We start from the raw sequence: 27,692 nt of genomic DNA, 5'->3' as shown, positions 1-27,692 counted from the left end.
CGTAAAGTTAGAGGTGAGTTTTCAGCGCTGCATAAATCTAGCTGTGAGTATTCAGCACTGAGTAAAGCTAGCTGTGAGTATTCAGCGCTGCCTAGAGCTAGCTGTGAGTATTCCGCGCTGCGTAAAGCTGGCTGTAAGTATTCAGCGCTGCGTAAAGCTAGCTGTGAGTATTCAGAGCTGAGTAAAGCTAGCTGTGAGTATTCAGCGCTGCGTAAAGCTAGCTGTGAGTATTCAGAGCTGAGTAAAGCTAGCTGTGAGTATTCAGCGCTTCGTAAAGCTAGCTGTGAGTATTCAGAGCTGAGTAAAGCTAGCTGTGAGTATTCAGCGCTGCCTAGAGCTAGCTGTGAGTATTCCGCGCTGCGTAAAGCTGGCTGTGAGTATTCAGCGCTGCGTAAAGCTAGCTGTGAGTATTCAGCACTGCGTAAAGCTAGCTGTGAGTATTCAGCGCTGCGTAAAGCTAGCTGTGAGTATTCAGAGCTGAGTAAAGCTAGCTGTGAGTATTCAGCGCTGCGTGAAGCTAGCTGTGAGTATTCAGAGCTGCGTAAAGCTATCTGTGAATATTCAGAGCTGCGTGAAGCTAGCTGTGAGTATTCAGCGCTGTGTAAAGCTATCTGTGAGTATTCAGCGCTGGGTAAAGCTAGATGTGAGTGTTCAGCGCTGCGTAAAGCTAGCTGTGAGTATTCAGTGCTGGGTAAAGCTAGCTGTGAGTATTCAGCGCTGCGTAAAGCTAGCTGTGAGTATTCAGCGCTGCGTAAAGCTAGCTGTGAGTATTCAGCACTGAGTAAAGCTAGCTGTGAGTATTCAGCGCTGCGTAAAGCTAGCAGTGAGTATTCAGCGCTGCGTAAAGCTAGCTGTGAGTATTCAGCGCTGCGTAAAGCTAGCTGTGAGTATTCAGCGCTGCGTAAAGCTAGCTGTGAGTATTCAGCGCTGCGTAAAGCTTGCTGTGACTATTCAGTGCTGGGTAAAGCTATCTGTGAGTATTCAGCGCTGCGTAAAGCTAGCTGTGAGTATTCAGCGCTGCGTAAAGCTAACTGTGAGTATTCAGCGCTGCGTAAAGCTAGCTGTGGGTATTCAGTGCTGGGTAAAGCTAGCTGTGAATGTTCAGCGCTGCGTAAAACTAGCTGTGAATATTCAGCGCTGCGTAAAGCTATCTGTGAGTATTCAGCGCTGCGTAAAGCTAGCTGTGAGTATTCAGTGCTGCGTAAAGCTAGCTGTGAGTATTCAGTGCTGCGTAAAGCTAGCTGAAAGTATTCAGCGTTGCGTAAAGGTAGCTGGGAGTATTCAGTGCTGCGTAATTCTAGATGTGGGTGTTACGGTACCACCTTCCGAGCTCCAGACACAGTCGTTAGTCACTTGTATTCCCGGTTCCCCCAATAACGAGACCAAGCTCCATTAGGAGGGTAAAACATGAACTGAGGACTGGATCAGCCAGCCTGCCTTTTATTTGCATTTCACACACACAGGCCACACCCAAGGGGAGGCATAAAATAACCACTGGCATCGATGTTACATCCCACACATTCCCTCCCCTTGGTGTGACACATAATCCTATTATACATACAGTTTGAAATATACTTTTATATAACTTTCATAACTTCAAATCCATCCATCATGTTCACATAAGAGACACATATTCAGATTCAGCATACTGAAAACATAACCATTCTCAAAAATCACATCAATCCCTTCAGTGAATAAAAAGTTACGCGAATGTTCGTTTATGACCGACCGCAGGTATCTTTTCTTGCCCAAAATAGTTCCCTGGATTCGGGCTGTGCGGTCGGTCACTTGCTGGCCTAAAAATGGCTAAGTCCCGTTCGAGGTGGGTCGGTACTTCGACTTTCGTTGAACTGTCGAAGTATCGTCGATAATACGGGTCGGCGGGTTCGAAGTTAAAATGGCCGCCGCCACGTGGTCCTTTGTCCGATGTCGGCCACCTCGAGGACTTTGGTAGCTTGGGCGTTTCATTAGTTTCCGCCGTACTTGAAATGTCTTTTATACAAAGTCACAACCCTTCGCATAATCTCTCAGGGACCATAAGTACTGGGCAAATCAGACGAACCCAAATAGTTTTAGTCCCGACGGATGGGTCTGTCACATGGCTCCCTCCTTGTGGAACACTCCGGCAGACCCGGCTTGACCCTGTGGCGGGTCAACTTGGGGATGACCGGACTTAGGGAGGATAGGGACGTCTGTTTGCCGGGATAACCCATCCGCATTCCCATTCTGCTTACCGGGCCGGTAACTGATAGTGAAATTGTAAGGCTGCAATGCCAAACTCCACCTCAGCAGTCTGCCATTGTCCCCAGAGACCCGGTTAAGCCAGACAAGGGGGTTGTGGTCTGTTACGAGAGAAAATTCTTGTCCGTATAGGTAAGGGCTCAGTTTCTTCAGTGCCCAGACCAGGGCTAAACACTCTTTCTCTACTGCCGCATAACTCACTTCTCGAGGTAGTAACTTTCTGCTGAGATATGCGACAGGGTGCTCTCCTCCATCCTCCCCGACCTGGCTCAGCACAGCCCCCAGTCCATACATGGAAGCGTCTGTGTGGACAAGAAAACGTTTGTTAGGGACTGGGGCAGCCAGGACAGGGGCATTCACAAGAGCCTGCTTCAGGGCCCGAAACGCGGCTGTGCGATGTACCTTGCAGGCCCATTCCACGTATGAGTCCCCAGAGGTCTTTGCAGTGTCCCGGAACCTCCTCCGGTATGCCTCGGGGGTGACGGCATACCGGGCAAGTAAAGCTTCCCTGACGGTAACATAATCCCCGATCTCCTCATCCGGAATAGCCCGAAAAGCGTCGTTGGCCCGGCCGGATAACTTGCCGGACAGTATAGCAACCCAGTCTGCCGGGGGTACCTTGTGCAGGGCACATTGCCGCTCAAAATCCGCAAGGTACCCGTCAATCTCTCCTTCGGTCTCACTGAAGGCTTTGAAGGCCGCAAATGGCACTTTCTGTTTGTCCCCCGGGTTTGCTGTGACTGGGGCCGCTGCAGTACCGTTTTGGCGTAGCAGGCTGGCCTCCACAGCGGCTTGAACCTGGGTGATGATCTCTACGGAGGGGTTGGGGCCATAATGGGCCAGCCGAATTCTTACCGCCCGGTCAAATCTTGCCTCCTCGGGGGTTCTGTCGTCGGGGCTGGGTCCATTGGCTCCCTCTGCCGCTGGTACTCCATCCATTTCCAGCAATAAAGCAATAATGTCCCTCTTCTTGAGGTTACTGGCCTGTCCGCCCCTTTGTTCCAATAAGTCTTTTAAGGTAGCTCTTCTCAGGTTTTGGTATTGTAGTTCCATTTTATTCTTGGTCGTAGCGGTTTCTTTGGGCGTTGAAGATCATCCCGTCGCTTGCCACCAGTTGTTACGGTACCACCTTCCGAGCTCCAGACACAGTCGTTAGTCACTTGTATTCCCGGTTCCCCCAATAACGAGACCAAGCTCCATTAGGAGGGTAAAACATGAACTGAGGACTGGATCAGCCAGCCTGCCTTTTATTTGCATTTCACACACACAGGCCACACCCAAGGGGAGGCATAAAATAACCACTGGCATCGATGTTACATCCCACACATTCCCTCCCCTTGGTGTGACACATAATCCTATTATACATACAGTTTGAAATATACTTTTATATAACTTTCATAACTTCAAATCCATCCATCATGTTCACATAAGAGACACATATTCAGATTCAGCATACTGAAAACATAACCATTCTCAAAAATCACATCAATCCCTTCAGTGAATAAAAAGTTACGCGAATGTTCGTTTATGACCGACCGCAGGTATCTTTTCTTGCCCAAAATAGTTCCCTGGATTCGGGCTGTGCGGTCGGTCACTTGCTGGCCTAAAAATGGCTAAGTCCCGTTCGAGGTGGGTCGGTACTTCGACTTTCGTTGAACTGTCGAAGTATCGTCGATAATACGGGTCGGCGGGTTCGAAGTTAAAATGGCCGCCGCCACGTGGTCCTTTGTCCGATGTCGGCCACCTCGAGGACTTTGGTAGCTTGGGCGTTTCATTAGTTTCCGCCGTACTTGAAATGTCTTTTATACAAAGTCACAACCCTTCGCATAATCTCTCAGGGACCATAAGTACTGGGCAAATCAGACGAACCCAAATAGTTTTAGTCCCGACGGATGGGTCTGTCACAGTGGGTATTCTACATTGTGTAAAGCTAGCTGTGAGTATTCAGCGCTGCGTAAAGCTAGCTGTGAGTATTCAGCGCTGTGTAAAGGTAGCTGTGAGTATTCAGTGCTGCGTAAAGCTAGCTGTGGGTATTCTACATTGTGTAAAGCTAGCTGTGAGTATTCAGCACTGAGTAAAGCTAGCTGTGAGTATTCAGCGCTGTGTAAAGCTAGCTGTGAATATTCAGCGCTGCGTAAAGCTATCTGTGAGTACTCAGCGCTGCAAAAAGTTAGCTGTTAGTATCCAGCGCTGCGTAAAGCTAGCTGTGAGTATTCAGCACTGTGTAAAGCTAGCTGTGAGTATTCAGAGCTAAGTAAAGCTAGCTGTGAGTATTCAGCTTTGCGTAAAGCTAGCTGTGAGTATTCAGTGCTGCGTAAAGCTAGCTGTGAGTATTCAGCGCTGCGTAAAGCTAGCTGTGAGTATTCAGCGCTGTGTAAAGGTAGCTGTGAGTATTCAGCGCTGCGTAAATCTGGCTGTGAATATTCAGTGCTGGGTAAAGCTAGCTGTGATTATTCAGCACTGGGTAAAGCTAGCTGTGAGTATTCAGCGCTGCATAAAGCTGGCTGTGAGTATCCAGCGCTGCGTAAAGCTAGCTGTGAGTATTCAGCGCTGCGTAAACTAGCTGTGAGTATTCAGGACTGCGTAAAGCTGGCTGTGAGTATTCATTGCTGCGTAAAGCTAGCTGTGAGTATTCAGCACTGCGTAAACTACCTGTGAGTATTCAGCACTGCGTAAAGCTGGCTGTGAGTATTCAGCGCTGCGTGAAGCTAGCTGTGAGTATTCAGCACTGCGTAAATCTGGCTGTGAATATTCAGTGCTGGGTAAAGCTAGCTGTGAGTATTCAGCGCTGCGTAAAGCTGGCTGTGAGTATCCAGCGCTGCGTAAAGCTAGCTGTGAGTATTCAGCGCTGCGTAAAGCTAGCTGTGAGTATTCAGCGCTGCGTAAAGCTAGCTGTGAGTATTCAGCGCTGCGTAAAGCTAGCTGTGAGTATTCAGCACTGCGTAAAGCTAGCTGTGAGTATTCAGCGCTGTGTAAAGTTAGCTGTGAGTATTCAGCGCTGCGTAAAGCTAGCTGTGAGTATTCAGCACCGCGTAAAACGAGCTGTGAATATTTAGCGCTGCATAAAGTTAGCTGTGAGTATTCAGCACTGCGTAAAGCTAGCTGTGAGTATTCAGCGCTGCATAAAGCTAGCTGTGAGTATTCAGCACTGTGTAAAGCTAGCTGTGAGTATTCAGCGCTGCGTAAAACTAGCTGTGAATATTCAGCGCTGCGTAAAGCTAGCTGTGAGTATTCAGCGCTGCGTAAAGCTAGCTGTGAATATTTAGCACTGCGTAAAGCTAGCTGTGAGTATTCAGCGCTGCCTAGAGCTAGCTGTGAGTATTCCGCGCTGCGTAAAGCTGGCTGTGAGTATTCAGCACTGCGTAAAGCTAGCTGTGTGTATTCAGAGCTGAGTAAAGCTAGCTGTGTGTATTCAGAGCTGAGTAAAGCTAGCTGTGAGTATTCAGCGCTGCGTAAAGCTAGCTGTGAGTATTCAGAGCTGAGTAAAGCTAGCTGTGAGTATTCAGCGCTTCGTAAAGCTAGCTGTGAGTATTCAGCGCTGCGTAAAGCTAGCTGTGAGTATTCAGAGCTGAGTAAAGCTAGCTGTGAGTATTCAGCGCTTCGTAAAGCTAGCTGTGAGTATTCAGAGCTGAGTAAAGCTAGCTGTGAGTATTCAGCGCTGCTTAGAGCTAGCTGTGAGTATTCCGCGCTGCCTAAAGCTGGCTGTGAGTATTCAGCGCTGCGTAAAGCTAGCTGTGAGTATTCAGCACTGCGTAAAGCTAGCTGTGAGTATTCAGAGCTGAGTAAAGCTAGCTGTGAGTATTCAGCGCTGCGTGAAGCTAGCTGTGAGTATTCAGAGCTGCGTAAAGCTAGCTGTGAATATTCAGAGCTGCGTAAAGCTAGCTGTGAGTATTCAGCGCTGCGTAAAGCTATCTGTGAGTATTCAGCGCTGGGTAAAGCTAGCTGTGAGTATTCAGCGCTGTGTAAAGTTAGCTGTGAGTATTCAGCGCTGCGTAAAGCTAGCTGTGAGTATTCAGCACCGCGTAAAACGAGCTGTGAATATTTAGCGCTGCATAAAGTTAGCTGTGAGTATTCAGCACTGCGTAAAGCTAGCTGTGAGTATTCAGCGCTGCATAAAGCTAGCTGTGAGTATTCAGCACTGTGTAAAGCTAGCTGTGAGTATTCAGCGCTGCGTAAAACTAGCTGTGAATATTCAGCGCTGCGTAAAGCTAGCTGTGAGTATTCAGCGCTGCGTAAAGCTAGCTGTGAATATTTAGCACTGCGTAAAGCTAGCTGTGAGTATTCAGCGCTGCCTAGAGCTAGCTGTGAGTATTCCGCGCTGCGTAAAGCTGGCTGTGAGTATTCAGCACTGCGTAAAGCTAGCTGTGTGTATTCAGAGCTGAGTAAAGCTAGCTGTGTGTATTCAGAGCTGAGTAAAGCTAGCTGTGAGTATTCAGCGCTGCGTAAAGCTAGCTGTGAGTATTCAGAGCTGAGTAAAGCTAGCTGTGAGTATTCAGCGCTTCGTAAAGCTAGCTGTGAGTATTCAGCGCTGCGTAAAGCTAGCTGTGAGTATTCAGAGCTGAGTAAAGCTAGCTGTGAGTATTCAGCGCTTCGTAAAGCTAGCTGTGAGTATTCAGAGCTGAGTAAAGCTAGCTGTGAGTATTCAGCGCTGCTTAGAGCTAGCTGTGAGTATTCCGCGCTGCCTAAAGCTGGCTGTGAGTATTCAGCGCTGCGTAAAGCTAGCTGTGAGTATTCAGCACTGCGTAAAGCTAGCTGTGAGTATTCAGAGCTGAGTAAAGCTAGCTGTGAGTATTCAGCGCTGCGTGAAGCTAGCTGTGAGTATTCAGAGCTGCGTAAAGCTAGCTGTGAATATTCAGAGCTGCGTAAAGCTAGCTGTGAGTATTCAGCGCTGCGTAAAGCTATCTGTGAGTATTCAGCGCTGGGTAAAGCTAGATGTGAGTATTCAGCGCTGCGTAAAGCTAGCTGTGAGTATTCAGTGCTGGGTAAAGCTAGCTGTGAGTATTCAGCGCTGCGTAAAGCTAGCTGTGAGTATTCAGCACTGAGTAAAGCTAGCTGTGAGTATTCAGCGCTGCGTAAAGCTAGCTGTGAGTATTCAGCGCTGCGTAAAGCTAGCTGTGAGTATTCAGCGCTGCGTAAAGCTAGCTGTGAGTATTCAGCGCTGCGTAAAGCTAGCTGTGAGTATTCAGTGCTGGGTAAAGCTAGCTGTGAGTATTCAGCGCTGCGTAAAGCTTGCTGTGACTATTCAGTGCTGGGTAAAGCTAGCTGTGAGTATTCAGTGCTGGGTAAAGCTAGCTGTGAGTATTCAGTGCTGGGTAAAGCTAGCTGTGAGTATTCAGTGCTGCGTAAAGCTATCTGTGAGTATTCAGCGCTGCGTAAAGCTAGCTGTGAGTATTTAGTGCTGCGTAAAGCTAGCTGTGAGTATTCAGCGCTGCGTAAAGCTAACTGTGACTATTCAGTGCTGGGTAAAGCTAGCTGTGAGTATTCAGTGCTGGGTAAAGCTAGCTGTGAGTATTCAGCGCTGCGTAAAGCTAGCTGTGAGTATTCAGTGCTGTGTAAAGCTAGCTGTGAGTATTCAGTGCTGTGTAAAGCTAGCTGTGAGTATTCAGTGCTGCGTAAAGCTAGCTGTGAGTATTCAGCGCTGCGTAAAGCTAGCTGTGAGTATTCAGTGCTGCGTAAAGCTAGCTGTGAGTATTCAGCACTACGTAAAGCTAGCTGTGAGTATTCAGCGCTGCGTAAAGCTAACTGTGAGTATTCAGCGCTGCGTAAAGCTAGCTGTTATTATTCAGTGCTGGGTAAAGCTAGCTGTGAGTATTCAGTGCTGTGTAAAGCTAGCTGTGAGTATTCAGTGCTGCGTAATGCTAGCTGTGAGTATTCAGAGCTGAGTAAAGCTAACTGTGAGTATTCAGCGCTGCGTAAAGCTAGCTGTGAGTATTCAGAGCTGAGTAAAGCTAGCTGTGAGTATTCAGCGCTGCGTAAAGCTAGCTGTGAGTATTCAGAGCTGAGTAAAGCTAGCTGTGAGTATTCAGCGCTGCGTAAAGCTAGCTGTGAGTATTCAGAGCTGAGTAAAGCTAGCTGTGAGTATTCAGTGCTGCGTAAAGCTAGCTGTGACTATTCAGTGCTGCGTAAAGCTAGCTGTGAGTATTCAGAGCTGAGTAAAGCTAGCTGTGAGTATTCAGCGCTGCGTAAAGCTAGCTGTGACTATTCAGTGCTGGGTAAAGCTAGCTGTGAGTATTCAGCGCTGGGTAAAGCTAGCTGTGAGTATTCAGTGCTGGGTAAAGCTAGCTGTGAGTATTCAGTGTGGGGTAAAGCTAGCTGTGAGTATTCAGAGCTGAGTAAAGCTGGCTGTGAGTATTCAGAGCTGAGTAAAGCTAGCTGTGAGTATTCAGAGCTGAGTAAAGCTAGCTGTAAGTATTCAGCGCTGTGTAAAGCTAGCTGTGAGTATTCAGCGCTGCGTAAAGTTAGCTGTGAGTATTCAGCGCTGCGTAAAGCTTGCTGTGACTATTCAGTGCTGGGTAAAATTAGCTGTGAGTATTCAGTGCTGTGTAAAGCTGGCTGTGAGTATTCAGTGCTGGGTAAAGCTAGCTGTGAGTATTCAGCGCTGCGTAAAGCTGGCTGTGAGTATTCAGCGCTGTGTAAAGCTGGCTGTGAGTATTCAGTGCTGGGTAAAGCTAGCTGTGAGTATTCAGCGCTGAGTAAAGCTAGCTGTGAGTATTCAGCGCTGCGTAAAGCTAGCTGTGAGTATTCAGAGCTGAGTAAAGCTAGCTGTGACTATTCAGTGCTGTGTAAAGCTAGCTGTGAGTATTCAGTGCTGCGTAAAGCTAGCTGTGAGTATTCAGCGCTGCGTAAAGCTAGCTGTGACTATTCAGTGCTGTGTAAAGCTAGCTGTGAGTATTCAGTGCTGCGGAAAGCTAGCTGTAAGTATTCAGTGCTGCGTAAAGCTGGCTGTGAGTATTCAGTGCTGCGTAAAGCTAGCTGTGAGTATTCAGTGTTGCCATTAGAATATCAACTTAAAGGAAGGTGGGGCATATGAACAGCTAACACTGAATAATAATATAAATCTTTATACAATGCAAAATAATAACACAGAGAGTCACACAATGCCGAATGTTCACTCCTTATTCACTAAAGTGAGAATTCAAAGTGAACTTCAGATTTAAGGTCAAAGTAGTACCCTTCCAACATAGTCAGTCTCTCCTGATTCAACCTTCCTTGGCAGTACATGATCACCACATACAACTGTAAATGACCAATCAGCAGTAGCCGGGAGACTACTGTTGCCAACAGTTAAATGTGTGGAGCTAGCAAGAAAAGCCATAGTGGGTGTAACCTATCCGCGTGGGTGGAGATAAGATAAACACCCCTCCCCCGAGGAGATGTGATATCAGCTGTTAGTCTCTGTGCTATCAGAGGTCCGCACATCTCTGAAACACTGTGACCGATCTAAATAATACACCTATATTCCTCCAGGGTGACAGGACCTCTAGCACCCAGAGTCCTGCGTGAGATCAGTCACCAACCAAATTAGGTTAAACGTCAGTAGAAACTTGTAGGGGATTGTAAGTGAACATGGAATTAAGAATTCCTTAAAACATATACTAAGCAGCGCTAAATATATTGAAACATACAGAGGGATTTTAATCATCCGATCAATTGGGATTTATTGACACCTTAAACTAGAATTCTAAATTGTTCTATATTGATTGCAGAAAATCAGCTCACATTGCTCCTCTGTCGGCGCCCTGTTACTCTGTAGTTTATTGCTGGATTAAGGTAATGGGAATGGTAGACACCGACTATCCTCCATTGATAGATTATTAGCTAGCGCAAATTAACAGACGCTGTAATGAGACCGTGTTAAAAGCTATAACTAGTTAATGGGGTTAGTGGGGCTTATTCGTTCACTGGGGAAACATAGATATAATGCCACAAATATAACAATTTGATTTATCTCCAGCTCAGATGCTTTTTCCAGTTTTAATTTCCTCTAACATTTGCAAATCCCTTGTCAATTCGCCACAATTCCCCATTTAGCGAATGAGCCCCCGTGTCTTCATTTAACCCCATCAGGCAGGCAGTATAGTGGCAATGAATAGGTTAATGGGATTTCCACCCACCTCCCCCCCCCCCCCCCCATTTTGCTGAGTGTTTGGGGGAGGGGGGCGGATGGGAACAGGAGGGCTGTGTGTGTAAAGAATGCTTGCTTTGCCATCTGCGCCCTGCGCCCTGCATGTTAATGAGACACACACACTGGGTGCCAAGGGGTAAGGGATGTTTGTAGGGAAGCCCTGAAATGCACTAATTTATAACCGTGTGCACTAAATCAGCACCAGCTTCTGCCATTGTCTGGAGCCATGTGAGCCCCTGCTTTCCACATTCCCAGGACTCTACATTTATCTCCTGTCATCAGACATAGAGCTCTCGGTAGCTTACGCGTTGGTCAACCACTCCTATTAAGCTCAGGCATTCCCTTCCACAAAGACTGGTTTCCTCTAGTTTGACTAGGTGGTCACCTGAAGCCAGGAAATATGTCTGTACAACTCAGGACGGAGACGGCTATTCGCTGTGTGAAATGTCAGGAAGTGACGCTGTCAGCCAGCCGGCTATTTATTAACGTGTGTGTGGCAGAACCACTGCCTATTCATGCCTTTTCCCCTTTGTTTTATGTGTTTATCCTGACTTTCGTGCCTTATACTCGGTTTCCCCGTTTGGGAGCGTTCATACGAATAAAACCCCTTCGCCTCCCGAACGGGGACCACCTGGTGACCCATTAGAACGTTCCCACCAATTAATCAGAAAGTTTGCACTGTGAAACCGCAACGTTCGCACTGGCAACATGAAATCGCAAGGGAAGTAATTAATGAGTGCTCCCCTGGGTGGCTGCCATTTCATATATGAACGCGAGCCAGGGGGACCATTCGGATCCCAAAAGGAGCCACTTCCCTTGCAGGTTTCAGCACCGGAATTCTGAGAACGGAGACTAAACCGGGGAATATGCCGTTGTGAGGACACCTGAGATTGGTGGGGACACTTTTGGGACACTGGCTAATTTGGCAGTCTTTTCTGTGTCTGGGAGACAAAGGGACAGCTCCTACTACCACTCAGCAGCTGGTGGTCCCCAGGAAATATCGACATGAGCTATTGAAGATAGCTCACAATATTTCCCTGGCAGGGCATTTGGGAGTGAGTCGTACTAAGCATCAACTCACCCAAAACGTTTCTGACCAGGCATCTCTAAGGACCTGAGGCAGTATTGCCAGTCTGCCAGAGAGTGGGGAGGCAGGGCGACCTGCATAAGGCCAAGCTCCAGCCCCTACCCATTATTGAAGACCCCTTCGGCAGTGTAGCTGTCAACATTATAGGTCCTCTGGGAACAAATATATTCTGACCATTGTGGACTACGCTACTCAGTACCCCGAGACAGTCGTCCTGAGTAATATTCAGGCAGAGACTGTAGTCGAAGCCCTGATGCGAGTGTTCTCTCAGATGGGGCTTCCTCGAGAGATCATCTCAGATCAGGGCACCCAGTTTGCTGCCGAGATGACCCACCAACTGTGGAGGTTATGCGGCATTAAGCCGATCTAGAGCTCCCTATACCATCCGCAGACCAATGGAATGTTTGACCGCTTCAATGGCATGTTGAAGCAGATGCTCCGTACCTTTGCAGCGACAGCGGATTGGGCAAGATTCCTGTCGCATCTCCTGTTCGCATACCAGGAGGTGCCCCAGGAATCTGCAGGATTCGGGCAGATTAAAGGGCCCCTAGACCTTGTCCAAGAACACTGGGAGGGGAATGGGATCAGGAAGGGACCCCCATCATCCCATATGTGCTGGAGTTCAGGGACTGGCTGGAGGAACTCACTCACCTGGTGTGTGGGAACATTGGCTCAGAGGCACCAGCGGACTTGGTATGATCCGGGAGTCAGGAGCCGTAGAGTTCAGATCGGACAGAAGGTTTTCGTTCTGAAACCATCCAGCATGATAGGCTACAGGCTGCCTGGCAGGGCCCATACTGGGTAGTGGAACGGAAGTGTGATACTACTTATGTTATTGGTCCGTGCTCAGGTACAGAAGTTAGACGCATGTTGCATGTTAACATGCTGAAGCCCTACCACGAGCGGACAGAGGAGGTAGCCATTATATGTGCTCCTGCCTCAGAAGATTTTGATAATCTTCCCCTGTCTGACCTCCTGGAGGATGGGGCTCAGGCAGGGTCCATAAATGAGGTCCACTTGGGGGACCGACTGACTGCTGAGGAATGCAGACAGGCGCTGCAGATGCTGTCTGCAAAGAGGGAGACAATCTCCAATCTGCCAGAGTTTACCCCACTAACCACCCACAAGGTAGAGACCCCGACCAACAGCCTCTGCGTCAAACCCCGTACCAGAGGCGGTTCGAGACAGGAGATCCAGGAGATGCTCCGACTGGGGGTCATCGAGCCGTCTAAGAGTCTTTGGGCCTCTCCGGTAGTGCTGTTCCCGAAACTAGAGCCAACCGGTTCTGTGTAGACTACCGGAGGCTCATTAACAAGATGGTCTTGGATGCTTAACCCATGCCCCATACAGACGAGCTATTAGACCAGATGGCCTTTGTGACAAACTCCTCTTTTTCTGTGAGTTTGTCACAAGTTGTCACAAGTTTTTGGAGGGGCCTGTTTGCTTGTCTCCTACCCTGTGACTATGGGCCCTGCAATATACCTTACCCTCCATTAATGTAATGTATGTACTTTTGTACTCCACAAAGAGAGACCGACCGCTGTCCCTAATTCCCTGGAACTGTTTTGGCCATGAAGCCATGCATGCAGCCAGTCAATAAGAGACTTCCATTAAACTTTTGAACCAGTGCCTTGATCTGGGTGATTTTTGGATATGTTGTTCACCCAGATCAGGGCTATCCGGGGATGTGACATTTTTGGGGTACTTTCTGAACTTTGTGAAAATGTGGGTATTCTGCCTGGAGATAATGGAGTTACTTACAGGACTTTACTCAATTATCTCCCAAGCAGAGGGGAGGGATTGTGTGCTGTACATGGGCGTGTCACAGACTGTATGTTTGTTCTGATTGGTTTATGTCCTTTGTGTTCCTGTGCCCCATCAGGTCCAAGGGGTGTTCCGCTGGCCTGGAGAATTGTATAAAAGCCAACCTGAACCATTAAAGCTCAGATCATCTTGCACCTTCATGAAGTCTTGGCTCATGTTTGGGGTATTGGAGACCTACACTCTGGGGATTGCTATAATCACTACACTCCCCAGAGTATAATCACTAAGCTCTTGTAAGAGCTGTTGCTGCTCTCTGGATTAAGAGAGGTATACCTACTGGAAGCTGGATCCTGGTCTTGTGTCCAGAGTGGGAGAAGGACGGCGAGACCCCAACCAAGCTGCGGCGGTTTGTGGGGTCTGCGGTGGTTATGGTGCTCCAGCGCAGTGCTTATGTCACTCGTCAGTACTAGGAAGCAGCGATTGACGGAGTTACTCGGTCGGAGTGCAAAGCGGTCCATCACAGCCTTCAGGCTCGATAGATTTGTGTAAGGGGTACTGGCAGATTCCCCTAGCTGCAGATGCTATTCCCAAGTTGGCATTCGTCACTCCATTTAGCTTGTACCAATTTAAGGTAATGCCATTTGGGATGAAGAATACCAAAGGATGGCCACTTTCCAAAGTTCAAGGACCGGCTGTTGGAGGGCCTCCAGAATTATACCTGTGCATACCTGTACGACACAGTCGTATACAGCGACACTTGTGAAGAGCATCTGGTACATGTAGGAGCTGTATTTGACCAGATAAGGGAGGCAGGATTAACCTTAAAGCCCAGTAAGTGCCACATAGGGATGGCAGAAGTGCAGTACCTGGGACACCGAGTAGGGTGTGGGAAACACACAAGGGAAGTAATTAATGAGTGCTCCCCCATTTTGTATAGATGAATGTCAGCCAGGGGGAGCATTCTGGTCCCGAAAGGAGACAATTCCCTTGCCGGTTTCAGCACCAGAACCCCGCGAACGGAGACTGAACCGGGGAATGTGCCGTTGTGAGGACGTCTGAGGTTGGTGGCGACACTTTTGGGGCACTGGCTAATTTGGCGGGTTTTTTGTGCCTGGGAGACAAAGAGACTTTGTTGCTGTAACGGAACCGCTGGCACCCCGACCGGGTACCCTCCGCTGACGGATGCTCCTAGTGCTTTCCGAGGTCTCCAAGCACTCTGCAGCAGACACCACAACCACCGACTCTGAGAGGCATAGGAATCCTCTCTAGCATTTGAATGCTGTAGACAGCCGAATAGGAAAAACCCTACGAATAGGTTTACACTCCTAGCAGTCAAACTGGAACAGCATACAATAAATCCTCCCCCAATAAGGAGACGACACTTCACTTTGAGGGTTAAGCAGGAACTCAGGTCTGGAACACCCAGCCTGGTTTTTATTACGGTTGTGCACATACAGGACACACCCAGGGGGAGGCATAAAACAACCAATCAAGCAACAGTACAACCTACACATCCCCTCCCCTCAGATAAGCAATTAACATAATTATTACCTACAGTAAAAATACAGTTTCCACACATACTCTGTAACTTTAAAACCATACATCACATTCACATAAAAATACATATCCACAATCAATCCATTCAGGGGAACAACATATTAAAAATTGGCATTAATCAGACCAGGGGTTCAAAAGTTAGTAAAAGTATCTTTTGGGCCCTGGCTGGCAGCATGGCAAAATCTGGCTCAAACAGTAAAAGTAAAACATCCCCACAATGCATCCTGGCTTCCTCCCTTCTGCCCTGGAGATAATTGGAGAAGTAATCCAATTATCTCCCAGGTCAAAGACAAAACTCCATTACACATGTGGGGACCTAAATACAGGATTATGTTTTAAAATATATAAAGTTACTTTTTATACATTAAACCCAGACATGTAACATATCCCCAGATAGCTCAGGTCTCCGTGCACATTATTAGGTGAATGGCATGCAGACCACACAAATACAGTTTAATTGCCATGGAGCCAAAGTCGTTCCCATAGTCTTTCATTATATGAATAGGCTCCATGGCATAGCTATCTGGGGGTATCACTGCTCACACAGGGCAAGTACCGAATGGCCCCACTGTGTTTAAAGGGCCAGAATGAGTGACATGCACTCTGTTAGGGCCGAATACGTTTTGTAAAAGGGCCCAATCTCCCAGGGCCATAGTCCAAAGGCAAGAGGCGGGCAAGCAGCCCCCTCCAAGGACACGTGGCGAGGTCCGTTTCGCCACAGTTACGCTTTGGCTCCCAGGTACAGAGGCTGAAGAACCCTCTGTCGAACTTGGCGGGAGATCCCTGGCCCGAGTGGTCAGCGACCCCCCTTTCACGTACTTTGGCTCCCAGGTGTAGACAATCTTGGGATATGACCCCTGTGTGTTTGTGAAATGGACGCCTTGCATGGGGCTATGCATAAAAGCCGAGTGTGGTGTAATAAAATCGTGTTGTACCTCCAGAACTGTGTGTCGTACAGTTACTGGGGGGAAATGGGTCTCTGTATATTTTAAAGTGGTTCCTGAGCAGCTGAAGGAAGATAATAGCGGAGGTAACCAGTTGGGTTACCCAGGGTCCGCTACAGTGTGAAATGTCAGGAAGTGAATCTTTCTCAGTGAGACAGCTATTTATTAATGTGGGAATTGTTATTAATTCAATGGGAATTTCAGTTTATAATTCACTTTGAAAAGGAAGGAAGGAAGGAAGGAAGGGAAGGATAGAAGGAAGGGATGGAGAGAGGGAGGAAAGAAGAAAGGAGAGAAGGAAGGGAGGAAGAGAGGGAGGGAGATAAGAGGATAGAATGAAGGGAGGGAGGGAGGGAGGGAGGGAGAGAGGGAAGAAAGAAGGAAAGAGAGGGAAGGGAGGGAGAGAGAGGGAAGGGAGGAAAAAGGGATAGAAGGAAGGAAGGGAGGGAGGGAAGAAAGAAGGAAAGAGGATAGAAGGAAGGGAGGGAGAGAGAGAGAGAGGGAGGAAAGAGGATAGAAGGAATGGAGGGAGGGAAAGAGGGAAGAAAGAAGGAAAGAGGATAGAAGGAATGGAGGGAGGGAGAGAGGGAGAGAGGGAAGGGAAAGGGAAGGGAGGAAGAGAGGGTGGAAAGAAGGAAGGGAGGAAGAGAGGGAGGAAGGGACATCATGTGACCAGGTCAGAGATCGATAGGCAGGTGAGAATATCTGGCTTCCAATTACTCCTTAGATTCAAGGGTTAAGTCATTGGTTATCAAAATGTTCACTTTTTATGTGATTTAGGATTAAAAAAAAAAACTTTAAAAAAACTTTAATAAAACTTGGTTATCCATAGGGCAACTCAATCAGCCCAACTGAAGTAAAGTGTCCATTTATCTGATTAATTGCAGCTTTAAGTTGAGGGGCAGGAAGTAGGGGACGTCCTGCACCCGAACCAATTAAAAACCAAAATGGCGGTTTTAAACAATTCCGGAAGGTTTGTGTTCTGTAATGGTCTCCTCTCTACCCTGTAAGAATCCTGCATGCAGGGGGAAGGAATAAATATACCAATTTACACTAAAATAAATTTGTCCTAAATTGTAGAAATGCAGCTTTTAATTAAACATAAAAAGCATTGTCTAGTGCAGGGCTTCCCAAACTTTTATGGGCCGAGACCCACTTTTCAAAATGGTAATTTTTCGAGACCCACTTGCTTTTAATGCGTATTTTAAAAAGTGAACACCATGGCAATCCGCTTCAGAGGCATACGATTGGCACACCGTGGAAATCCGCTTTAGATGCATACAATTGGCACACCATGGCAATCCGCTTTAGATGCATACAATTGGCATATCATTGCAATCAGCTTTAGATGCATACAATTGGCACACCATGGCAAACCGCTTTAGAAGCATATAATTGGCAAACTATAGCAATCCGCTTTAGATGCATACAATTGGCACACCATGGCAATTCGCTTAAGATGCAAACAATTGGCATACCACTGCAATCAGTTTTAGATGCATACAATTGGTACATCATGGCAATCAGTTTTAGAGGCATACAATTGGAACATCATGACAGCTTTAAATACATAAACTTGGCACACCATGGCAATCAGCTTTAGATGCATAAACTTGGCATATCATGGCAATCACTTTTAGATGCATAAACGTGGCACATCATGGCAATCAGTTTCAGAAGCATTCAATTGGCACACCATCGCAAACAGATGCATAAAATTGTCACACCATGGTAATCAGCTTTAGATGCATAAACTTGGCATATCATGGCAATCACTTTTAGATGCATAAACTTGGCACATCATGGCAATCAGCTTCAGAAGCATTCAATTGGCACACCATGGCAATCAGCTTTAGATGCATAAAATTGGCATATCATGGCAATCACTTTTAGATGCATAAACTTGGCACATCATGGCAATCAGCTTCAGAAGCATACAATTGGCACACCGTGGAAATCCGCTTTAGATGCATACAATTGGCACACCATGGCAATCCGCTTTAGATGCATACAATTGGCACACCATGGCAATCCGCTTTAGATGCATACAATTGGCATACCATTGCAATCAGCTTTAGATGCATAAAATTGGTACACCATGGCAATCAGCTTCAGAGGCATACAATTGGCACACCATGGCAAACCGCTTTAGAAGCATATAATTGGCAAACTATAGCAATCCGCTTTAGATGCATACAATTGGCACACCATGGCAATTCGCTTAAGATGCAAACAATTGGCATACCACTGCAATCAGTTTTAGATGCATACAATTGGTACATCATGGCAATCAGTTTTAGAGGCATACAATTGGAACATCATGACAGCTTTAAATACATAAACTTGGCACACCATGGCAATCAGCTTTAGATGCATAAACTTGGCACACCATGGCAATCAGCTTCAGAAGCATACAATTGGCACACCGTGGAAATCCGCTTTAGATGCATACAATTGGCACACCATGGCAATCCGCTTTAGATGCATACAATTGGCACACCATGGCAATCCGCTTTAGATGCATACAATTGGCACACCATGGCAATCCGCTTTAGATGCATACAATTGGCATACCATTGCAATCAGTTTTAGATGCATAAAATTGGTACATCATGGCAATCAGTTTTAGAGGCATACAATTGGAACATCATGACAGCTTTAAATACATAAACTTGGCACACCATGGCAATCAGCTTTAGATGCATAAACTTGGCACACCATGGCAATCACTTTTAGATGCATAAACGTGGCACATCATGGCAATCAGTTTCAGAAGCAGTCAATTGGCACACCGGCATAACATGGCAGTTCTAGAGGCATAATTTTGATATATCATGGCAGTTTTAGAGGCAGAAACTTTACACATCATGGCAATCAGTTTTAGAGACATACAACTGCTTACTCACAAACTCAGAATCAGAAATGTTGTTGTCCTGCTCTTTCATCCAGGCACCTCACGTTGATTATCCTAGTGGTGGAACTAATGTAGAGAGGACCGTGGTGCAAGTATGTTTTCTGGGCCCCCATCTAGTGAAAGTGTGGCCAAAAGGTAGATCTCCATCTGTCGGAGAACTTCAACAATAATATGCCAGATGGAGATCTACCATTTGCACATCATTGCAGGGTTATATTTGTGAGCAGTGTTTGAATGTAAGCATGTTTTTGTATTAAGTATATGTGTGTATGTATGGGTGTATTTGTATGTACTGTTGCTATTGGAATGTAGTGGTGTACTTGTTTGTAATGCTTGCGTCTGAATGCAGGGGTGTTTGTATATGTAGTGTAGGACTTTAAATGCAGGTGTGCTTTTTGTGTGTAGTGTTGGTGTTTGAATGAAGGGGTGTTTGTAGATCATTTTAGTGTTTTAATGCAGGGGTGTGTTTGTATGTAATGTTTGCGTTTGATTGCAGTGTGTGTGTGTGTGTGTAGTGGATGCAGTGTGTGTATATTGTGTTTATAAAATATACATATACACAATGTGTGTTTCAATGTAAGCATGTTTTTTGTATGGAGTATGTGTGCAGTGTATACACACACACAGACACACAAATACACACATTGACACAGCGATACACACAATGACACTTAGTTTCCCACACACAGATACACAGACACTCATGTACACAGATACACACAGACACACAAATACACACACACACACCGACACAAAAGGACACGCAGAGACAGGAGGTGAGGGTGACAGTGTGGGAGGGAGTGTGTACTGGTAACAGTGTGGGGGGCAGTGTGAGAAAGGGTTACAGTGGGCGGGCAGGGGGAGAAAGGGTTACAGTGGGCGGGCAGGGGGAGAAAGGGTTACAGTGGGCGGGCAGGGGGAGAAAGGGTTACAGTGGGCAGGCAGGGGGAGAAAGGGTTACAGTGGGCAGGCAGGGGGAGAAAGGGTTACAGTGGGCAGGCAGGGGGAGAAAGGGTTACAGTGGGCAGGCAGGGGGAGAAAGGGTTACAGTGTGGGGGGGCAGGGGGAGAAAAGGCGACAGTGGGGGGGAGAGGGGCAGGGAGAGAAGGGGTTACAGTGGGGGGTAGGCAGAGAAGGGGTTACAGTGGGGGAGGGACAGGGAGAGAAGGGTTAGTGGGGAGGCTAGGCAGAGAAGGGGTTACAGTGGGGAGGGTAGGCAGAGAAGGGGTTACAGTGGGGAGGGTAGGCAGAGAAGGGGTTACAGGGGGGAGGGCAGGCAGAGAAGGGGTTACAGGGGGGAGGAGGGCAGGCAGAGAAGGGGTTACAGGGGGGGGAGGGCAGGCAGAGAAGGGGTTAGTGGGGGGAGGGCAGGCAGAGAAGGGGTTACAGTGGGGGGAGGGCAGGCAGAGAAGGGGTTACATTGGGGGGAGGGGGGCAGGCAGAGAAGGGGTTACATTGGGGGGAGGGGGCAGGCAGAGAAGGGGTTACAGGGGGGAGGGGGGCAGACAGAGAAGGGGTTACATTGGGGGAGGGCAGGCAGAGAAGGGGTTACAGTGGGGGAGAGCAGGCAGAGAAGGGGTTACAGTGGGGGGAGGGGGCAGGCAGAGAAGGGGTTACAGTGGGGGGAGGGGGGCAGGCAGAGAAGGGGTTACAGTGGGGGCAGACAGGGAAGGGGTTACAGTGGAGTGGGGGGGGGCAGAGAAGGGGTTACAGTGGAGTGGGGGGGGGAAGAGAAGGGGTTACAGTGGGGGAGGGGGGCAGGCAGAGAAGGGGTTACAGGGGGGAGAGGGGCAGACAGAGAAGGGGTTACAGTGGAGTGGGGGGGGCAGAGAAGGCGTTACAGTGTGGGGGGGGTGGGGGTAGGCTTAGAAGGGGTTACATTGGGGTGGGGGGGGGCATTGTTTGGGCTCTGTGCCCTACCTTCATTAGACATCCCTGGTGGTCCAGTGTCTCCCTGGTGGTCCGGTGGGTTAACACTCCGGTCTGCAGCTCCGCCGGGTGCAGAGCTGCAGGCCGTGTAATAAAAGTCTCGCGAGCTCCCTGAGTGTTTCCATGGTAACGCTCTGGGAGCTCGCGAGACTTCTATCACACGGTCTGCAGCTCTGCACCCGGCGGAGCTGCAGGCCGGTGTGAGCTGCTGGGCAGACTGATTGGAGGGAGCCCGGCGGCATACAGGGCAAGCCGCCGGGCTCCCTCCTGGTGTCAGTCTGCCTGACTGCCCGGCGGCCCTGGATGTGTGGGTCAGCGCGACCCACTGGGGATCGCCCTGCGACCCACCAGTGGGTCGCGACCCACACTTTGGGAACCGCTGGTCTAGTGAATCAATCTCTGTGATCTCCAGAGAGCACATTGCCCATACCAGCGCACGTCAGAGCTATGTACTAAGGTTCTAAGAGAAACTGAGATAAAATATGGAGTAAATACTGACTGAATTCTAGTGAATTCGAATTTAAGGACAAAATGGCCGAACTGAAAATAAACTCCCCAAGTCAGTTACTTTAGCCTAAAGTGGATCGGCCTCTCCTCAGTATTTACTAAAGATACAATATTTATCCCGAATACGTTGGAAATTCTGTGAAATTCTAACACGTTCCAAAGATACCACAAGACATAAGGTATCATAAGTTTAACGTTAAAGTTAAAGGGACATTGTAGTCACCAGAACAACTACAGCTTATTGAATTTGTTCTGGTGAGTAGAATCATTCCCTTCAGGCTTTTTGCTGTAAACACTGTCTTTTCAGAGAAAATGCAGTGTTTACATTACAGCCTAGTGATAACTTCACTGGCCACTCCTCAGATGGCTGTTAGAGATCCTTCCTGGGTCATGGCTGCCTAAAATGCATCCAAACATTCAGTATCTCCTCCCTCTGCATGCAGACACTGAACTTTCCTCATAGAGATTCATTGATTCAATTCATCTCTATGAGGAGACGCTGATTGGCCAGGGCTGGGTTTGAATCATGCTGGCTCTGCCCCTGATCTGCCTCCTTGACAGTCTTAGCCAATCCTATATGAAAGAATTGTGATTGGCTGAGAGAATCACCCAGATGATGTCAGCCATGCAGCCAGATTAGTAGCAGAGCCAGCAGCTGCCGACTTGAATACAAGTAAGATTTTACTATATTTAGGGTTGCAAGATGGGTCAGGGGTTTGATGTTGTTTGTAACACTATAGGGCAGGGGTAGGCAACCTACGGCACTAGTGCCATGCACGGCACTCAAGGTGTCTTTCCACGGCACTCAAGGCTGCTAGAGCCAAACAGGCTCTGGCCTATAAGGAGTCTCAGTGAAACTTCAGATATCTGCTAATACGAAAAGGTGGTGAAGGAAAATCCTCAATTTATGCATTGCAGAACGGAGAGGAAGTGATCTCAGATCACTTCATCCCAGGACTTGTGAATGGGAATCCACACTGTAGTAGAGCAGCCTGCAGCTGCTGTTGCAGCTCCTGTCCTTGACCTGTACCTGGCCAGCCTGGTCCCCACTGGAACCCAGGGGAAGCCACCCACACTGCTAGATTTACACAGAAATACACAATAACCCTCCCCTCATACAAATAATACGAACAGCCTACACGCAAACATACACACAATCCGCACAAACATAACCCGCTAACAATCCACATACATGCACACAACCCCACATGCAGCCTCTCACATGCAATACCACAAACAGCCCCCACACACTACCAAACACACAATGTGACATATCCATCCACACACAATTCCACAAGCAGCCCTCATACACAGCCCACATTCATATGTATCATATACGATACCATAAACTACTAATGAACATATACAATATAATAGCACATATACGCACAAATACAACGATACAAAGCAATTACAGTAAAAATAACACAAGCAGAATACAGCAGCATACACACCTCAATTTAAAAAAATAGGATCGGCACGCTACGGGACATCATAATCCTATATCGGCACAGTGCTGCTAAAAGGTTGCCTACCCCTGCTATAGGGTCAGGAATACATGTTTGTGTTCCTGACCTTATAGTGTTCCCTTAATAAAAGGCGGGGCTTTGCCATGTACTTTTGCCCAATCCCATCAGTAGCCCCAGCTGATGGAATATTACATCGATGGATGGAGACTCACACAATCTCGCAAGATCCTCCTCTGACCTCACCGCATGCGTTGGAGAATGCGCAGAGCAAATAAGGAAGAGACCGTGAGGGATCCCGCTACCTTCCTCTGTACCCTGCAGCCACTAGACCCTTTCGGGGGTCTTTGCAAATTACACATTTGAAATTCAATTTGAATTGACAACAATTCTTACTTTAGCAAACACCCCTGTTAGCGAGGTGAGTGGTGCAGTGGAGGTAGGTCTGTAACGCACTCCTTTTATGCTGAATGTGAAATTATTACCACCTGAGGCTCAGAGCGAGCTCATACTTCACAGGTCATTCCTGCCCTAATTACCCCCTGCGTCACTATGTCTGGGGATTTAACTCATTTACACGTCATGCTCTTTGGGTGTCAGAACGGTCAGCTATGAAATAGAAATAAAAAATAAATTAATAGCAGGTTCTATCATTCAAAAACCTCTGCTGTGACAATTCCACTTTAAATTCCTTTCTGCCGTGTCTGCTGGGAGGTCATTCTGTGCACCTACTACTTTTGAAGTGTAGCCTTATGCACATATTCCCAGAAATGATTCAATCCCTTGACTATTATCCTATAAATCGTAAAGCGAATCCCGTTCCTATAGCGATACTTTCTATGAGTCTGCTATTTCTCTATTACCAGAAATAAGACGTTTGTTTTATCGGTTTTAATTCTCGTTTCTAGTCTTCGATAGTAACCATGGAGATATACTGAATACAATATCGCCAGCCTTTGTTCCTAGAATCTGTTTCCATCATTCACAGCCATTTAATGGCAGAACTGAATGGTGAGAGTCCGTACGTCTAGGAGAGTTAGATGTTTATATATATAGTTAGATTGGGCTACTAAAGTGCATTGAGTGAGTGTGCGCACTCCAATCCATGGAGTGCTCGCCCAGTGAGTTCAAACAGCTGCTCTCTGCACTTCATACCCTACCAGCAGAGGGCGCCAGCCCCGGATTACTGTCTGGATCCCGAATTATTGATTCTTTTATAGGATGACAACGGAGATGCTATGGATGTCTGAAGATGGTCGATGAATGTAGATTAATAATCTAAAATTAGGCCTGTTGGTGAAATTCGGGACGTTTCCTTTCCAGTTTATTAACCAAGGGGTTTATTTACCAAACTGTAGGTGAATTCTATGTTTTCCGAAACTGGAACTAGCATTTTGAGCAAATTATGGGCAATTGTGTGTTTTAGTTTTTTCACTATATCCAAATGATACACTCATCTCCCTGGTGACAGGTTCAGTAACAGGAGGACAGGCCTAGTAATAGTTCTACATTATAGTTAGAAACAATAAATAGTAACCTAATAAATAAGTAAAGTGTATGGGGCAGATTTATTTGGTGGGAGGGGGTTCCTATGTGTGTCAGATTACATTAATAGAATAAGGAAAGTATATTTTTAGAAATACATGAGTGTTTTGTTTTTATAAACACACCAATATCGATGTTAAAAATAATATTGTACCGAGTTTATTTATGAGTCCATGTAACCCAGGATGACTTTTAGTGCAATTACATAATTGATGCCTCATTGATTTTCAAGAACAAACCTCAAACTCTAAATAATATTTGTACATTAAAATGTATCAATAACCACTACAATTTTTTTCCACAATCAATAGAATAATCATTATTTTCCTTGATTTATTCTAGGGCAAAATACATTTGGATGTTTCATGAGCTACATGTCCAGTCGGCCAAGTGGAAGGTGCCGCGTCACTGCGCAGGGTGGCCATTTTGTGCGTCACCATGCGAATAAGAGCCTGTGCCAGACAATGGACTGTTTTGTCTACACACCGGTCAATGTCTGCAAAACTTCAGTGATGTCAGGAAGCTTGCGCAAGAGGAGGAGCTATCTGTGTTTTAGAGTAGTATATAAAGCACAATATAACATGCTATTTAATGTTATTCAAACAGGATTTGGGAAGTTACATTTTGGCTTTGATAAAGTACATTCCTATAAAACTTATGATATTACTTTGTAAAGTTACTATTTTGATACATTTCACTATTTTTGCTATATTTTAAGTGAATCAATGTCAGTCATAAACAGGCTTTGTTAGTCTGTTTCCCATTCAGAGTCATTATAACTTTATTATTACTTACCCCTGGATTTCGTCAGCCCCTCCCCCCACGTACTCGCTCCTGAATTCTCTGGCTGCCATCAATATTACACCAAATAACGAACGCAGCCCTGAGCCGGCCTGTGCTGGGCCTGCGGGCCATGCATTTACGTCAAAGAGCCCTCAACCGGATAACGAGCTTCGACCACTGTCAATAAATGTACGTTTCTATTAAAACAGAGAGCTCTGACTCTTTGCATCAGGTAGGTACTAGGTGCCCACACACCCTCTGTCAGATATATAAGGGTAATAAAAGAGCACCATGTTTAGGTGAATCAAACAATACTACAGACACAGACACAGGACTAGTCACTAACAATTAAAGGGCATTTCTAACTTTAGCTCAGAGTAGCCGATCTGGACGCACCGGTGAATGAGAGAATTTGAGCATTTTGGCTACTTTGGCCATAAATTAGAATTTCACTTTGAATTCTCACTTTAGTGAATAACCCTGAGTTTGTAGCTTTACATGGATCAGTTTTTCCAACTCTCTATATTCCAGTCCTAGCTCTATTGCACTGCTCTGCATGATGGGAGTTGCAGTCCATGCAAGCTGCCGTGCCAAACAGCTGGTCTGAAGCTTCATTGCTAGAGCTATTGGCTGGGTGACTCCGTCTCCCTATTAATTGGTGAAGTCCTGAGCCGGGGTCAGCTGAGAGGTGTCTGCCTCTACAGAGGGCTTGGATACATCTACAATTAACCCCTTCAGGTCTGGAGGGCAGCAGTGTTCTCTACATATATGAGGCACACAGTGGGTTAAAAGCTACCAACTGGTATTTCATTGACGAACATAAAATATAAATTTTGCAGACTTTAGCCATATATGTAGAGTATCCTACATATACTTATGTTTGTCCATAATACAGGACATATCTTAGTATCACAGGAATAAAGGGCAATGGTCCATGTCTGCTAAGCAGTGCGGCTCTAGGCCCTCTAACCCGGCATAGAGATACACCGGCAAACGTTTTACAAGTCTACCCATCATTAATGGATCCAGTACCGTCCAGTATTACGAGTCTACCCATCATTAATGGATCCAGTACCGTCCAATATTACGAGTCTACCCATCATTAATGGATCCAGTACCGTCCAATATTACGAGTCTACCCATCATTAATGGATCCAGTACCATCCAGTATTAGGAGTCTACCCATCATTAATGGATCCAGTACCGTCCAGTATTACGAGTCTACCCATCATTAATGGATCCAGCACCGTCCAGTATTACGAGTCTACCCATCATTAATGGATCCAGTACCGTCCAGTATTATGAGTCTACCCATCATTAATGGATCCAGTACCGTCCAGTATTATGAGTCTACCCATCATTAATGGATCCAGTACCGTCCAGTATTATGAGTCTACCCATCATTAATGGATCCAGTACCGTCCAGTATTAGGAGTCTACCCATCATTAATGGATCCAGTACCGTCCAGTATTATAAGTTTACCCATCATTAATGGATGCAGTACCCTTCAGTATTACAAGTTTATCCATCATTAATGGATCCAGTACTGGCTAACATAGGAGAAGTACTCTCTGTCCATTGTGATGTTAAAGTGATGCTGGTTATCTGTGTATAAAAGCCCTAGTTTCAGTAATTAATAGCTGTGAGGTTGTTTATCATCCCTAGACTACCTTTATCAATAAAAAATGCTATATCTCAGATTAACTCATTCATCTCTCAGTGCCCTGGACAGGTCACAGATATACAGGACCTCCAATTAGAGAGTAAGCTTCATGGGCTCAGCTAGGAACCTATGCCGGAGAATATGGAACATTAGGCTTTGCTTCATCTAGACTAGATCTAGAGCAGGTCTAGTCCGATACTGCACAGACGGCATAGAGGTCTCCCTTAACAGGCATGGCTAGTGTCATTGGTTTGAATGAAAGCTTGGCGTCTTGCCATGTAAAGTGCATTAACTGGCTTCTTACCTTTGCCCACTTTCACGAGGGTCGGCAGTCGGAATTTGCTAACGATCACATCCAAGGGTAAAGCCACCGAGCTCCAGCTGAGTTCGGAGATGCCAACTGAGAGTTTCTCCATGGTGTTCCTGGTCCTGCTGCATAGCCCTCCAAAAACTGCAAAAACTCAAGGGTCCAGGGTCTCCGCCAAGCTTTCTACTAACACTATCATCATCATCAATCCCATCGTCAGGAACATGTCCAAGGGAAGCATCACCAAGGCACAGTGGGAGGCAACGACTGCTCCTCTATGTGCCATGGTGCTTGTGGTCCAAGTGGGATGCTTCATCACAGTTACAGATTTGTGTACAGGACAAGTGGAGAGGCTCCACCTCCACCCCAGCCCCTATCCCTTCACCTCCAGAGGGTTTATCCCAGCCCCCCTCCACTTCAGGAGGAGGAGGAGGGAGCTCTGGTAGGGGATAAGCCTGGGTTTGTGTCCTAAACACAGAGTCCTGGCTCATTCACTAAGAAAACTCAGATCCTGTAACCCTTTGACGTCCATACGGCAGCCCTGGGAGTTATCAAACTGTCTGTCACACAGCCACTGCTGCTGTGCTTAGGGGGGGGGGGGGGGGGGGACAATACAGGAGCAAAGAGAGGACTTAAAAAGCATCTGACAGTACCAAGTGTGTGCAGTGTAAGAGTGACATTTTACATTGTGTGTATCTGTGTCAGTGTATCAAGGCTTTTTTTCTGTGAGTTTGTATGTTTCGGTTGTATTGTGTGTTCTGTGTGTACTTTGTAATGTTATAGTGTTTAGTTCTGTGTGCTTTGTGTGTATTTTGATATATTCTATTGGGTATTTTTGTGTGTGTTTCAGTCTGTTACA

General features: G+C 46.8%; 1 protein-coding gene across 1 annotated transcript in view; it reads right to left on the bottom strand.

Annotated features, from left to right (window-relative positions):
* GAREM2 (GRB2 associated regulator of MAPK1 subtype 2) overlaps window positions 1–27,124 on the bottom strand; it is a 205,002-nt gene extending 177,878 nt beyond the window's left edge. Inside the window, exon 1 of the mRNA XM_063440771.1 lies at window positions 26,831–27,124. Within this exon, the coding sequence (XP_063296841.1) occupies window positions 26,831–26,942 (112 nt within the window). The 5' untranslated portion in view covers window positions 26,943–27,124. The remainder of the gene's footprint in view (window positions 1–26,830) is intronic.
* Window positions 27,125–27,692: the final 568 nt, after the last annotated feature.

Source organism: Pelobates fuscus, chromosome 2 (genome assembly GCF_036172605.1).
Source record: "Pelobates fuscus isolate aPelFus1 chromosome 2, aPelFus1.pri, whole genome shotgun sequence".
NCBI lineage: Eukaryota > Metazoa > Chordata > Amphibia > Anura > Pelobatidae > Pelobates > Pelobates fuscus.
Note: the sequence above shows the minus strand (reverse complement) of the source record. Positions and strands in the feature narration are given on the sequence as shown.